Here is a 16,155-nt window from a genome sequence, read left to right as displayed (position 1 = left end):
CTCATGTCCAGCTTTTCATCCACCAGCACCCCCAAGTCCCTCTCGGCAGGGCTGCTCTCGATCCTTTCTGCCCCCAGCCTGTACTGATACCTATTCCAAGTGAAAGTGTTCTAACTTCCAGATAACCGTGTACACCACGCAACACAGCCAAGCGTATCCGTGAAAGAGGAGCTCAGCCGATTTAACCCTGGGGCAGAGTCACAGCTCCTCAAGGCAGATGTGGCTGGGAACAAGAGGCATGAAGCTTCCCACCACATCCAGGAGACCTGCATCTCCCACGTGCATTTTGTTATTCGATGCAGGGAAGGACAAGACTGTCAAAACCACCATCCTAACACTGTCCTCCGGGAGCTCTGACCAACAAGCCCCAGCAAGTCCTGGCAGAGCAGCAATTGCTGGGCCCCATTACCTGCTCGTCCTCTCTGCCAGATGCCATCACCCCAAGCAGACCTGGCAGGAAGGAGCACGTCCCCATCCCTGCTGCTCTGGAGCCACCCGGCATCACAGCAGTGGTACCACCATGCTGGCAGGCAGCTTGCTGCACACCCTTGTTAACATCAAGCAGGCAACATCCAGTCCACCCCAGGACCATAACGAATCATCTTGGAAGAGAACTGGGAAGGGAAGCAGATGCTGAGTCTCTAAACTGCACCAACAGCCCCACCTCTCCTCTCCCCATCCCTGGGTGGCTGCTTTTCCACAGCAGCATTCACAGGGCTGGACTGGGGCACATGGAAGAGGTGGGCACCATTGCTTCCCGTGCTGCACAAATAGAAGCTGGCACCATCCAGACCCACCTCCCATTAGCGGTGATCTCACATTAACAAAGACCTTTTTTTACAGTCATGCTTGGCAAGTCCTTCTACGGAGCCCAAAACATTCCTCCCACCTGCATCAGAGTCTCTGGTGACCAAGGTAGCCCCAAACCACTGTGCCATCCTCACCTTGTGCAGAACTGTCCATGCATCAGAGTCTCTGGTGACCAAGGTAGCCCCAAAGTTCTCACCTTGTGCAGAACTGTCCACTGGCCACTCTGAAGACCTCAACCTCCTCCCTGGATCCCCCAGTACAACAAACCCCTGTGCCAATCTCTCCTCTCTAACCATCCCCTCAGCACGCCTCCAGAAGCAAAAACTCAAGTTACCAGGTCTGTGTGAACAGGTCACATTTCCCTAATGAGCTGCCACTGGTCTTGAGTCCACTCATCAGCCATTTAGAAAGGCTCTTCCGTCAATCACACCAGGCATGTGCCGCTCACCTTGTGTCTTCCTACGGGTCTCCCTTTTATTTTCTATCAAATGGGAAGCAATGTACTATTTATTGCACTGCTTGGCATCACACATAGGAGGGGAGGTCTGGAATTTGAAGAGCACTGAATCCAGAAAACAGGAAACGGCTGGGGATCAAGGCTGGGCACAGCCCGGAGGCCCATGTTTATGACTATAATAAAAGGATAAGGCAGAGATGAAAGCAGGGCTGAGCCAGGCTTGGTAAAGCATCAAAAGAAAGGTGCAGGGGGCTAGAACAGGCTTGAAAGAGCAGAGAAGCTGACTAGGCAGATGATCAGAAGCCTATTTAGCATCCTCCCTGCCAGCCCGGTGGACCTGAGCCAGGACATAGTTGTGCCGGAGCCGTGGAGGGCAAGGACGGTTCCTGGAAACCCACCCCAGGAGGCAGGAACAGCCCACTTGAGGGGCTTCTCATCGCCACCAGGACAAGCGTTGAGAACCGAACCAAGGGTGCAATGCCACAGGATAAGCGCGGCTCCCAGCCCACGCCTGGGCCACAGGAAGAGTGGGACCAGCATCACCTCCAGGCTCGCAGCCCTCTGCTTGGACAGTGTGCACCCGGGGGTGCTCAGGGCACGAGTTCATGGGCAGCCGAGCAGTGGTGGGGGACGCTGTCACTTGCCGGAGGAAGATGGGAGACAGAAGAGAAGGGCTGCACAGGGCCAAGCCAAGAGTGGTCCTGGGCGCTTGACTCAAGGAACCCTTCTCTTCTGCAAGCGATTTTGTACCCATTGGTCTGGTGCTGTGCAGGCTCCAGCACACCACCTGCACACACAGAAGGATGGAGATCGGTCCAGTATTCCCATTTTGGAGATGAGACAAGTGCAGAGAATGCTAACCCGCTCACTCGGATGCCAGCACGCTCCAGGTCAGAGCTGTGAACCTCTCTGGTTCCGCCGCGTGCAGGGACCTTCACCAAGTGCTCCTGCAACATCTGCCTGGAGTAGGAGCACACACAACTATCCAGCAAACAGAGGCCTGACCTAGACAGTTCTGGTCTGTTTTAACTTGCCTGGTAGAACCGCCAACAGGCCAGACAAAGCCGACCCCCGGAGCACGCCGATCCGCAGACATTCACGCCCGACTCAAGGCACGCTCTTGTTTTCCAGCCCAGCCAAGCAGACACTTTCCAGGAGAACAGCAAGAAATTAGAAGGCTTGCCTTCCAGCTATTCATTACAAACTAAAGCTTGCCATACACCAGCTTGTGGCTCACCTGACCTCTCCCCAGCTCCTGCTCGCCCCCGAGGCTTACTCCCAACCTTTGAAGAATCCCAGGGAGTTGAGCAGGAACCAGCAGCCTGGAGGGAAGGGGGAGCTCCGTGGCAGGAGACCTCACCATCAGCCTCCTTGTTTCTCATCACGCCAAAATTAAAAATAAGCAATAATATCTCAGGAGAAATTACAGTGGAAATCTTGCACACAGTTTTTAGAAACAGAGCAATTATCCTTTCATCAGACGTTACCTGGAGCTGTTCTGGCAGGGGGGGGGAGAGGGGGGAGGCTGAGGCTTATTTTAACACCTGAATTCTCCAGAGCTGGTTCAGGTCTAGGCAGAGCAAGCAGAGCCTCTGGGAAGATTAAGCCGTTGAAGCACAAGGTCATTTGTACAGGATGCAAAGGACGGGCAGAAACACCCTCCTCGGAGGCCACAAGATGTGCCTCAACACCAAGTGATCTGCCCTGAGCCTCCTGCTCCGCTGGGAGCCTTCCCCGTGCATGCTCAGAGGCATGAAAGGTCTTTTGGGACTCAAATGTTACAAGGGAAATACCATCTACTCATTGCAGCCCTAGAAAACTGATCGTAAGCAGTACTGGCTCATGACATAAGTGAAGTACAATTAAAATTCACATGTCATCCATGATTTACTTAAAGGGATATTCTGCACATATTTTCCCTTACAGCAACCACCGCCAGCAGTAGCAAAGAGGAAAGAAGTCTCAGCCCTGGCTGTTCTGGATCCCGGAGATAGGAACTTGGCATCCAACTTGGCAAAGCTGTTTGAAAAGGAGAGGATGGGTCCGCTCTTGCTGCCAGAGGAGACAGATCCTCACTTGATTAACTCCCCCCCCCCCGGGCCGCCCCCCCCCCAGCCACTCGGAGCCAGGAATCCAGTGGGAGCTGGCAGAAAGCATGGAAAGGTCGAGAAGGGCCAAGTGAAGGCAAAAAAATTCCCTATATCAGCACAAACAAAAAAAAACCAAAACCACACCACAAAAAAAAAAAAAAGCCGCTGCTCCAGGTCGGGGGAACTGCAACTTTGAAGAAAACAGAACAGCCTTCACAGGCAAAGTTATTTCAAACAATAAAGGGGAAAAATATATCAGGGGAGAAGATCCAGAGGCCTGGGCTCGGCACGCTCTCGCAGTTCCACCTTTTCTGCTTTTCCCCCACGCAGCATTATAAATGTGTGCCCCGATTCCACTCGGCGGTCGTGTTGAAATACAGCAGCACCGAGCAAGCTCCGTAGTTCAAGGGGAGCCACGGGCCAGTGCAGATTGGGGAACTGGGATTCTGAAGCCTGTAAATGGGCAAACAGAGATCTTGATCTACTTTTTGGAGGATTTTATGGCAGTTGCAGAGGACTCCACACAGGAGAAGAGACTGCAGGCTCAGCTGTTGAAAGCGAAAAGGCTTTCTGCTCAGCCTGCTTAACGTGCTTTATTTTTAATACTGCTTTTGCTCCAAGAGTCAAAGAACAATTTGGAGAATGTCCTTGTTAGAGATTTTACGCCCTGGCCCTTTACTTGAGGTGCAAAAGCTCACAATAAATGTCACTAAGCCCTCCTACCCCTTTCCCACAGTGGTGCCCCAGCACGGCAAAGACCAAGTAGTCCTTACAGCAAGAGAAATTAAGACAAGTAAAAGCTACGTACAAAAAAAAAAAAAAAAAATCTTAAATCTTCACTCATTCTTGCAATGCTGTGTGAAAAACACACGCCAGGCAGATAAGGCAGCCCCTGGCCCCGAGAGAAATGGAAGCTGTGCATTTCCCAGTGATGTGTGCTGGGGAAAATGATGCAGAAGACATCCCCACCGAGGGGAAGGGAAGGAACAGACTTGTTTCAAGTTTCCCCCTGTATAGCAAGAATGAACAAGGACGCCTCGGAGGGAAACGTAGGCAGCAGCTACATTGCCTGGAGGCAGTAAGAGCTCTCACAGCAACTGAAACCAAGGTGCAAAAGGAAGAAGGTGAGAGATGGGAGAAATTTAGCCAGTTTTCAGCTGAAAATTCTTCTTGGATGACCATCGCCCCTATCCCACGCCAAGCCTAAGGAAAGCAGCCACCAGGACAACAGCTCCATTCGAGAACAACCATGAGCTTTCCCTTGGGATTTCATGAGTTTACTCATCAAGAAGGATTTTTTAATTAAGCAAGCCAGGGAATAAACATCAGATTCACCTGTGTGCTGAAGGCTTTTGCTGGGGACAGGGAGGTAAGGCTCAGCCCATAGGTTTGCAAGGCTTTCCTTCCAGCTGCCTCTCAAAGAGGGCTCCTGAAGATGTCCACCAGCAGCTCCTGTTATTATTTCAATTAAATGAAAACAAACGGGAGGCTAGAAACTGAGGCAAAAGATGATTTCGGAGCACCTGGACACACAAGGTATGATGCTCCGGTTCAGCGGTGTTCCTTTAGCATTAGGCCAGGTGACATTTGCACCCACAGAACCCAGCCCAGAACTATCAGGGATGAGTAGGAATTTAATAGTCATTAACAGGAAAGTAGTTTGCACAGAGGATTGACTTGTTCGTGCAAGTCAGGCATTCAGCCACGTTTGCAGAACCTGCAAGCGTCCCGCGCCACCGTGCAAAGCCAGTCCCAAGGGGCCACGATTGTAGCGTGAGAGGGAAGGGGAGTAAGTTTATGCCCTGGAAATCCACCACAGGATAAAAACCTCACCTCCCTTTGAGAGAAGTTTCACACTGAAAGAAGAGCAGCCTGTTGGCCAAGGGCTGAAGCGTCCTGTGTGTACTGCGCCAAGGAACGCCTTGACTTTAGAGCTAGGAGAGCCTGGCAAGCCTAAGTTAGTCGGTTCAACAGAGGCCAGAAAAAATGGTAACTTTGGCAGATCCCATTGTAATTACTAGAAAACTCAAGAGGTGCTTCTCGAAGCACCCAGTAAGCCATCGATCTGCTCCCTTTTCTAGACACATCTTACAGTGACTACAAAACACACCTTCCAACCGGCCCGGGAGCTCCGCTCACAATCCTTTCCAGTTCCTTTTTATCTTTGAGAGTTACCAATGAATGCAACTTTATTTTTTTTTTTTTTCCTTCTTTTTGACCCCAAAGGGAGCTGCATTTTAAGCAGTAACAGCCTGGAGCTCTCCAAAGGAGGACGTTTCTCTTCTCTCCTTCGCAGCAGAGGTAAACGGGCATAGGGGTTTCTTGCCGGTGACCAGCACGTTAAGGGGGGCTGCATGCCCTCTGTGCAGCACTGCCAGATGAAATACCATCAGGGTGTAAATCAGAACTCCCTGGAAAGCGTCAGTCTGAAATTCTGCTGTTCTCTAGTGTCACTGGGGGCCAGCAGACTCTGGGGATGGGGCGGGGGGGAGATGGGGGATGCTATCCAGCCACCTTCTCACTGCAGTAATTAACCTCAAGCAAGCACTGGCACGAAGCTCCTGCTCTCGCATGGCTGCAAGCATTCCTCCCCACGGAGTTTATCATAAGGCACCAACCATCCATAAACATCTCTAGGAAGGGCTGGCCTGGGTTCACCTTCATGCAAGGAAGATGTCAGCCCCTGGCAGGAAGCCAGCCATTCATGTTTCCTTTAAACCTCCTGATTTTTGTCAGCTCTGACTCAAACGACCTTCTTGGAAAAAAAAAAAAAAAAAAGGGAAAAAAAAAAAAAAAGAATCTTCCATCACACCCTTTCCTCCCCTCCACCCACTGTGGCACTTAATCACAGCAGGATCACGGGGGACAATTCCCATGGCAGCCGTGAGTCACGGGGGCCCGTCCCCCCCTTCCCTGCACAGCCCCTCTGCACCAGGGGCACTTTCCCATTTCCAGCCGTCAGGAGGCTCCGGGCAGGAGAGGAAAGAGCTTGGAGCTAAGTAGTGCTGGGGGAGGCGTAGGAGCCTCCATCACAACACGGGCCTTTGCCCTCCAAGCCAGGCAGGATGGCCAGTTCTGGGGACACATCCAGGCTGTCCAGCAACACCACACCGCACACCAGTGTCCTCCCAGCACACAGCACCCTTCGCTTCTTCCACCCTGCAAAACCCAAATCGTGCTTCGTTGTGGTGCCGTGATGTTGTATTTTGCAGCAAATCTGTGCAGTGGCCCAGCCGTTCATTTAAATACGCTAAAGCGTTAAGCACAAGGTCATGATTAAAAGCAAGAAAAAAAAAATAATTCTCTCTTTGTAGTCCCTTCCCCAGCAGCTCCCCAAATCCATTTAACTTTCCTCCTTGGAGCAGTTCGCTGTATTTCTGGCTCTCAGAGACGGGTCTGACATGGGAACCCTCGTGTGACTTTTCCTCCTCTTCCAGCTTTTCCCCCCCACCAATTCTGAAAGGAAAAATTACTCCTCCCTAGGGAGGCAGGAACAGACACGGCACCAAGGGGAGCGACTCAGCTCCGACCCCCTCAGCACAGGCAGACACAAGCCCTTCCCATGCCGCGGTGGGAGCTCTTATCCCCCCTTGCTGATGAAGCCGTTAAGATTAGGGCGCTGCTGGCACCAAGACAACACGATGAGAGTGTTTAATACGCTCACGCCGGCTGGGTGGCCAGCCTGAGCCATTCTTTAACTTATTTTCCGGCTGTGAAAATTCCTCCCTCTCTCCTTCCCATAGGATTTTAACATCCCTGTGAGGAGAGCAAGCTCCCAGCCAGCAAAAGCAAAGACCAACAGGCTGCTTAATTAACTGTCCCTCTCCCAGTTGCCACCGCCTTGCCAAATGCTGCGGAAACCTGATTCCAACTGGTAATTAAGCACTTGTGGTTCCAGAGGGAGGAAGACAGCAGGGAAGCACAGCAGCCAAGGGAGGGGGCTGGCACCATGACCCCCTGTGCCAGCCCCTGCCCAAGCACCACGCCATCCATCAGCACCGGCACTCCAGGCACTCACAATCCCCCAAAAAGGGACAAAAGCTTTTTAGTGGCTGCCAGTCCCTTAAATTAAATCTTAATTGGTCCCAGAGCTCCCTAGATGGTTACACAGAGCAAGGAGAGGCCTTCAGCCAAAAAAAGCCCTGCTCTCAGACGTGCCTCTGAGGGTGTTACCTGCGCTGTTCCACAGGTATCCAAGGAATTTGCAAAGCCTGGCTGCCAGGTACGGCGGCCTGATCCAGCACTCACCCCGCAGACCCTGCTGGGTCCCAGGAATTCCTCTTTTTATCTTCCACCCTTTCAACCAGCCTCAACTTCAAAAGGAGGAAATTAGCGATTCTGTAACATTTCGTCTTTTTTTTTTTTTTGTTGCCCGACCTACCAAAACAAAGGAGGGAAAAGCAAAGAACTGACTCTCACCAGGAGCATAAACAAGTTGTTATAGCAATTACCTACAATAAGGGCACGTATAAAGAGGAAGCCACTAAAAACGGGCTGAAGCTTTTGTTTTGTGCCCCTGTTGAGACCAGCTGGGCAACCACCGACTTTGCAAAGGTGGCAGGGAAGCAGCGGATCCCTGAGCCCAGAGAAACTCCCCACCCACCAGGTGAAGCAACCACAACCAGCGCCACGCGCCCAAGTTCTGCTGCCAGCCCTGCAGAAGCGATGGTGCAATCCCACCACCCCCCAGGGGTACCGACAGCAAATACAGAGGCTTGGGAGGAGAGAGAAAAAGCTTACACCAGCTCAGTTTTAGCAGTGCTACAGCCCCCCCCAAATTATTCCAGGCTCTGGCTCTCAGCAAAGGCTGCAAATCCCCAGGTGAGCCCAATGCAGCAGCTTGCAAGCGCGCGGCACGGCTGGGTTAGCTCTGGCCTGAAGCCAGAAAGTTGCCAGAGAGAACGAGGAAGAGGAGGAGAAACTCTCGAGGAGAGTTGGTCTTTTGAAAATCCCCTTCCAGAGAAGCAGCAAGCGATCAGAAAGCAACGCTGGCCCTTGGTGGGAGGAGGGAGTGCAAGCGATCCACCCACCCAGCGCACCCCGGCCAGCTGGGAAGTTTTGGAGAGCCACAGGCAGATGCCACCTACGTTGGCTAAGAGGCTTGGCACACTGTGCAGCCCCGGGAGGCTTTGCCCACACGGCTATTATGCGATGCACGATGTGCCCCAAGCATTAGGAGGTATTTTGCTGGCGCTGTGTATAGCACAGCTTTAGGCAGCTGGCAGCCATGGAGAGAACAAATTTGTGGAGGGGGTTTGAGAGGCTTCAAGAGAGTGCTACAGCAGGGCAGGGAGTGGATCAGAGACAATCCTGGGGGCTAAAGTGCGTGTTTGAGGCATCTAACAGAAGGGTATCGCCATCAATACATCCCAGGTATCTATAGCTGCAGATTTTGGAGCCAGATGCCTTACAAACAGCAGTGACAAACGAGCCCTTACTCCAGCAGAGAGGGTGAAAAAGCCACCTGCAAGGTCAGTGCAAAGCTTCAGTGCCCAACAAGGCTTGAGATCACTGCAATCGGTGCAAAAATCCCAAATAAAGGGGCAGTGCATGCAGCCCGGAAAGGCTGCCCGAGCAATCACAGCAGCCAGGTTCCCTATGCAAGGGGCGAGCTGCCCACAGCCGCACAACTGCCCCATCCCACAGACCTTCCAGCCACGGAGGACCCAAACCTGGCCTTCGGTGGGGCAGGGCTGGCAGCAGAGCTCAGGGAGGGGCAGCCGAGGAGGTAAAAGCCCATCCCTACCTGTTCATGGGGGCACTTCAGTACTTAACTGCTCAACTGTCACACACCACAGAGCAAATGCCCTGAATCCTGAATTATAAGGGCTAAGAGCTGGGGCTGCTCCCAGGCTTTGTGGACACCGACTCAGCAGTTCCCCCACCCAACAGCCAGAGCGATGGTCCCGTACCAGAAAGCAGAGCCACATCCTGAAGCCCTTCAGGTCTCTGGCTTAAAATGCCTTCTGGCCTCTGCCTTTCCTCTAAACTGAGGAAAGTCAGAGAGAATAACCCATTTCCAGAGGGAGACTTCTGTGGATAATTAGGCACAGCAGAGGAGGCATGGGGGCTGGCAGCCAGGCTATTACAATGTTAATTCCCATTGACTTGCCAGCATTAAAGACCAACCATCCATTGTCATTCTTTGTCTTTGACAGGAAGATCTTCAGGACTGGACTTGCTGTTTTTAAAAAGTTTTAACCACACCAGCTGAAGTTTCACAACACAACCTTAAATCCCTCAGGGCTGTATTTTTGTGTTCTGGAGTGAAGCCTTGCTAACCATCCCCCTTTGGGAGCCAGGTACCCTCTTTAAGGGAATGGCACCTGCATAGCACAGTAGGCTTCCATGAGTGACTCAACTTTTAGGGAGAACCTAAGTAGCAACCGCAAATAGCACAGCCTGCAGTTAATACTACAAACCGACAGACAAAAGGTTTTCCCTTCCATATTTTAACCAGAGCCTCCTGCCCTGTCATTAAACAAGCGGGTTTTGTCCCACCCTTCCAGCAAGGACCACGCAAGGATTTCAGAAGCAGAGGGGCAGGTCCTTGCCAGCACGGTCTACAACATAACCATGAAGGACTTGGGTTACCTGTCCGAGGTCCAAAGTGACGTTGACCTGGTTGAATTCCAGCCCCCGGGAAAGAGGGGGGCTCTGCCACCAGCGCTCTGTCCCGTCGATGGCGTTTGTTATGGGGTGGGCCTTGTTGCTGTTTGCAGAGGAGCAGATGTCGCAGTACTGGCCCTGTTGGAAAGTACAGAAATCACATTTAACTGTAGCCAGAAAACATGTCACAAAGCAAGACAGGTATCGCAGCAATTCAGAAGATACAGGGTGTAAGCCTGCTAAAGCAAATCAACATATAAACTTCTTGTTTGCACCAATTTAGAGCATGGACTGAAAAAAAGGAACAAGAAAAAAGCTCAAAACCCCCAAAACAACCCAATGTAGAATTTGGGCTGCTCTAAGCAGCACCCCTTCTGTATTTCAGATGTGTGCCGAGTGTTGGCAGAGGGACCCAGACACAAAGAACTGGTTGCCCGATGCAGAAGAGCACGGAGAGGGAGAAGCCCTCTTCTCCCTGGTAACGGATGATAGGACGAGGGGGAATGGTCTGAAGTTGTGCCAGGGCAGGTTTAGGCTAGACATTAGGAAAAACTTCTTCACCGAAAGGGTTGTCAGGCTCTGGAATGGGCTGCCCAGGGAGGTGGTTGAGTCCCCATCCCTGGAGGGATTTAAAAGAAGGATAGATGAGGTGCTTAGGGACAGCATTTAGTGGTAGGATGGCAGGGCTAGGTTAAAGGTTGGACTCGATGATCTTAAAGGTCTTTTCCAACCAAAGTGATTCTATGATTCTATAAGCCGCACTGCCATGGAGAGCAGTAGCTGAAGCTCCAGGGCCACCAGCTCCTCTGCTGAGGCTGCCACTCACACCCCTGCTGCCACCAAGATCCTGACCCGCACCATTCAGCCATTCCTATGGACCCAGGCTGGCAGTTCTTCTGGCCAACTCCCTGCAATCTGTTTCTTGCCAACCTAGTCGTTTCACAAGTACAGTCCTTTCAGCTACGTTTTCAAGCCTAACAGCCTAGCAGCCAAGTTCCTTCTGCTGATGATGCTGCCATGCAAGGCCAGAAAGGGGCAGCCCCGGCTGTCGGCGGGCCAGGGACCTGGCTGCAATCACTTTTCTGCCTTGCTTTTGTGGTGCGGGTGGCTTTGTCAGCTCCATGGACACGTTGCCAGAGAAAACAGCTCTGCAACTTTAACAGCACCTCCTGAGTGGGATCAGACAAAGACCCGAGCTGTTAGGGGCAACTCTTTCTTTCCCATTTAATGCACAAATGAATCTGACCCAAATCTCAAGGAAACCTGCAAACAGCCCTGAATATTGGCAAGTTATTTCTTTTGTGGAGCCACTGTTCTGTCACTTAAATTGCTGCCACAAACAGCCTAGAAGGGGACTCTGAGAGGCAGTTTTCCTTTTAAAGGCACAGTTATCCCCAGGCAAGCAAGCTGCCCTTGCCAGCTTTCATATTATACCAGGTACACCATCTCAAGACAGGCAATCTCCTTCCTGCGTGCTCCATCTGCATCCCTCCCTGGGCTGGGACAAGGCAGGGCCACCACAGAGCGTGTGGTTTTCCAGATGCCCCCAAACTCTGGAGGAATCTCAGTGCAAAGAAAACCGAGATTTCACTGCATTCTTCCCCAGAGCCATGTGCTATGTTATTTGCAGGCAATTATGCAAGGCAAATTGTCCTGAACAAGAACACCGTTCAATTAATTCCTCTAGAGATATGAAAGCAGCAGATGGGCAAGCACGAGGCCAAAGGAAAGGGCGGCTGAAGCCACCCAGGTAACCCTGATGCCCATTCAGGGAGCTCCCGCTGTTTGGAGGTCAGGACAAGGCTCGTCTGAACACGCGAGGAGGGAGAGCAGACCAGATAAAACTGACCCAGCTCCTCAGCTCGAGCCCTTAACAGGAACCGGTGCAACAGGTTGTGTGGAAATTTCTGCTGCACGATACACGCTGGGGTGGGGGGAGAAGTCAGGCAAGGTTACAAAACGGGGATAAGTAACAAAAAAATAAAGTGTTTTCATACTTCAAATTCTTGCCACAGATGTGAAAACCATTTTGAACCCAAAGTTCACCCTGATGGGCCACCGTCGATTCGAGCGTAGTAAGAAAGGGCTAAAAATTAGGATCAGCTGTGCCACATTTGTAACCCTGCTGCTATCCCTCGCCACCGCCGCGCAGCCTGCGTGCGGTAGCTGCCACAGGGTAACACATCAACAGCTGAACTAAGTTGGCTGTTCAAGGCACAATTAGCCCCTCCGATGCACCAGTTGCTCATTAGTTGTTTCATTAGAGCCAGACCTAAAGCCCAATGAGAATCATTTCCAGCTTTTCCTATTTTAGAGCAACTCGGGCTCCTGCGCAGCGCGTCAGGTCTCTACAGGGAGGAGCCGAGTTCTGACATCAGCAGAGGATTTTAATTAAAAAGCAATTGTGAGGCACAGGCTTAGGGGAGACAGCAGGTTGCCAGCGCAGGAGAGGCGGGGGCATCACCGAGGTACGCCAAAGAAAGAACTCCAGCAATGCAAGCAGTCGCAAGGCAGCTTAGAGAACATAAAACTGCCACTATCAGAGCAAACTGCAGAGAGATAAGGAGGAGGCTTGAATGGAGGGCAGCTTTCAGGGACCTGCAAGGCCTGATCCTGTTCCCGCTCATGTCAATGGGAACTTTGAAGTCTCCCCTGAGCATAAAGCCCAGCCTAGCACCCTGCTGGCACGGCTCGCCTCGGGGAAAGCAGATGGCTTTGTCCCACTTTATCTGGCCCTGCCACGACCCAGCCTCAGCTTCCCTCACCTAATTTATCCAAAAACCACAGGGAGCATGACCCAGCCTGGGCCACTGGGGATGAGGTAAGAGGGGCGAGGAAAAAAAGCAAAAAGTAGTATTTTGGACAAGGGAAGTGCATGCCTGCAAGCTGTAACTGGGGCTGTCCCTGCAGAGGTAAGCGCGCTGTCTCACCAGGGGTCTTTTCTGCAGGCAACAGCAACTTGGTCTAAAAACCACATGTCTGCAGCCACAGGTAAACCACTCCGTCCAATGTAAATGTATATGTAAACACAGAAGAGATGCATGCAGAGGGGCACACCACCCACCATCACCCAAACCGCAGAGAGCCCTGGGCTGAGCCAGCTCGCCCCAGCCACACAGCGCCACGCATGGGAGACACAACAAGGGGTGATCAGCACAGGGCCAAGATGGTCACGGATGACCGCAGGATACCAAAAGAGAAGGCCACTTAATTCAGAGACATCTGTTACCAACACCTGGAGGAGCAGGACAAGGCCTCCGGTGAGCACCAACGCCGCTCAGGCAAGCACGGCTCCGTGCTGCAAGGCAAAGCAAGAGCAGCACAGATTTGAAGTCAGGGAGGTTTGTTGCACGTTTTTAAATTCTAAGGTCTGTAATTGCTTCAATTAATGCTAGTAACTTCCCTTGTCGTTATACAACTAATCTCCTGAACTAAAGTAATCATCTACAACCCTGCCTCGCTCCAAGAGCGGCGTACAATCCCTGCCAGCTTTGGCAGGTCTCTGGAACAGCCCCCAGGCAGCTGGGCGGGCTGGGGAACATAAGCACACAGCCCTGTCTCTGTCTTGGAAGACAGCTACGAGCATCTTCAGTAAGGCTCAGTGAGTAAAATAAACTTATAATCCCTCTTTTGCCTCATCTTCAAGACATTATCATCAAGGTAGGATTGCCCATGCCGATGAGACAGTGGGACAAGGGACACAAACCTCGATGGTGAGTCCCTTTCAGCGCACCTCAGCATCGCTGTGCATCGCACCCTTGCGGACTGAAAAGCCCCCCCCCCGCAGTTAGAAATGCCGTCTTCTGCCAAAGAGCCCTGAATAAAGCAAAGGAAACTCCTTGAAAAGGTTTCGAGCCTTCCCACAAGCTATGCCAAAAAACACTGCAAGTGTCTTGAGGGCAGCATTACTTCAGAAAGCTTGGCAATTATCGACATTTTAAGACTGTCATGTTTTAAAGTCAATGGACTCCCTTTACCGAATGCCTTCTACAACGTCAAATGAAAACAAGCAGAAAACAGAGAACTGACTGAACTCATCGACCAGATGACTGTATTAATGTTCATGCTAGGTCCTTAGTCAAGCAAACATCTCTGCACTGCCACAGCACGTGAAAATCTCTCGGAGGGTCCCAAGAGGCATTCTTCCAGAATTCCTGACCAAAACCCCCTTTCCACCACAGCTGCACCGTGTGCAAGCAGCACCGAGCCGGTGAACGGAGAAGGGAAGGGACTCAGTCTGGTGGGGCACGCGGGCAGCGAGGACGCACACGTGGAGTTCATTTATTGTCCTTTCAGTCTGCTCAAATTGAACACTTCCCTCCCACCTCCCTCTTTGCTTTAGTCACCGGGTGGTGCCGAAACCCCTAAAGGGGATGAATTGGGAACTCTGACCTCTGCTCTGATGCCTCCCATTTCCTCCCCTTCCTTTTAGGTGCTGCCTGTGGTCATGGAAAGGAGCCACTACAAAAGGGTTTTTCCAAAGCTTTCAGACTGACCCAAGACCGCTGGCCTGGGAAGAGGTGCTCGGATCAAAGCGACCCTGTGCCAGAGCTGCAGAGGGGATGGGAGGGCGTCGCTGTAGAATCCACAGCTGAGCCCTATTCGGTGGCAGGGGGAAGCCGGGGAGGACCTGCAGACCCTGCAGTGCCAGGAAAGGGCTGCGCTTGAAGAAGGAGTTATAACTGCCCCCAAACCTGGTACAGCCTGAAGGGTTTTAGTCACCAGCATCCTTAGAGCGGTGTCATGCTGGATTAGCAGCGTGGCCAAAGCACAGGTGGACAGACACAGAGCGATAAACACATACCAAAGTTTGCCAACTTTCCCAAGCAGTCTTATCCTCCCAGTATTGCCTGGCAGATCATTCGCATTTGTTTTAAAGCACACCCAGTAGCAGTTACTTCTTTACCTTTCCTTCCTACCTTTGCCTCGCTGTAGGCACAATTACTACATCTAGGTCCCTCTAAGTCCTCCTGCTACTAGCACTTAAAGCTTCTTCAAGTCACATTATTTTACAGTGCAGCAAAGTGAAACACATCACTTTAAAAGGTGGCAAAACTCAGAGGAGGATACGTCAGCTTTTTGCCATCCGGTAACACCGTCAAGAATTTCTACTACAAACAGGGCAAAATTCCATGTCATAACCACACAATAGCCAGAAAATTCCTAGCACTAACTCGGGAGAATGTGGGCAGAATGAGAAAAATGTTTCAGAGATCATCTCATAACACAGCCACCCCTACCAAAAGGCCAAGAAAGGCTTGATCTGAGAAACTGAGTTTTCCCCTCGCTCTCCCTTACTGGTACAGACAAGCTTATTGCTCCATTGCAACAGGTGAACTGGCACTGGGAACCTCATCAGCAACAAGCAGAAAATGCTGGCGAGCAGCAGCTGGCGGCTCCCTGGCAGGCTTCAGCCTGCAAAGCATTTCAAATCAAGAGCTGCTCTTCCCTGCCTGGGCTGCCCTGAGGGGGGGGCAGCGGGTCTGGAGCTCCTGCAACTAAAAACTGGTGTTTTACAAGCCCTTTTACAACTGTTCTTTCCTCTTTTCAAGAGAGGCACGGCTGTTAAACTGCACAGTGGTTTTTACCATCTACATTCCTGGCTGCAAGCTCCTTCTGGTCCGCTTAAAATGGGACCCCTGAGATCAGTCACCTGACATTTTCTTGTAAAATTCACCCTCTTAACTTTCTCCTCTGCTCATCCTAACGCCCCACTGAACACAGAGGGAACGGCAGAGTGAAGACCCATAAAGGTAAATATTACCACAGTTATCATACGGCGATTCTCTGACTGGCAGAGGAATTTTAGGAGCTGGTTTGCCTGGGATTTTGTCAACGTAAAGAACCGACAACTTTAAAAATTACACCACGGGAACTCAGCAAGCCACACTTCACGTGTGTAGCTTCTGGCAAGGCTGGGAGAGAAGGAGCATGTGCGCCTCATTGCCCCGCTGCTCCGGGGGGCTTCAGGGGGCTCCCGGCTCCAGCGTACAGGCCTGGGCAGGGGGGGATGCCCCGGGGACCACCCTGCCTGCCCCCTCCCAGAGCACCCCATCGCTAACCCACCAGCCAGCTGCTGGACACCAGTTCTGCACCGGGTCCGGCCGCGGTGGCCGGGGCAAGCAGGGATGCGGGGGAGATCGCCAGGGGTGGCGGGGGGCGGGGGGGCCCCGTGGCCCCCTGGCCACA

The 16,155-nt window shown here is 52.0% G+C and overlaps 1 protein-coding gene across 1 annotated transcript in view; it reads right to left on the bottom strand.

The window, feature by feature from the left end:
- Positions 1–13,717, bottom strand: part of LAMA5 (laminin subunit alpha 5) — a 99,655-nt gene extending 85,938 nt beyond the window's left edge. Inside the window, exons 1-2 of the mRNA XM_035899275.1 lie at positions 13,700–13,717; positions 9,952–10,104 (exon numbers count right to left, since the gene is read on the bottom strand). Coding sequence (XP_035755168.1) covers positions 9,952–10,104; positions 13,700–13,717 — 171 coding nt within the window. The remainder of the gene's footprint in view (positions 1–9,951; positions 10,105–13,699) is intronic.
- Positions 13,718–16,155: the final 2,438 nt, after the last annotated feature.

This window comes from Egretta garzetta, unplaced genomic scaffold (assembly GCF_000687185.1).
Source record: "Egretta garzetta isolate BGI_Z169 unplaced genomic scaffold, ASM68718v1 scaffold158, whole genome shotgun sequence".
Classification (NCBI taxonomy): Eukaryota; Metazoa; Chordata; class Aves; order Pelecaniformes; family Ardeidae; genus Egretta; species Egretta garzetta.
The sequence above is the reverse complement of the archived record's forward strand: the minus strand, read 5'-3'. Positions and strand labels throughout refer to the sequence as shown.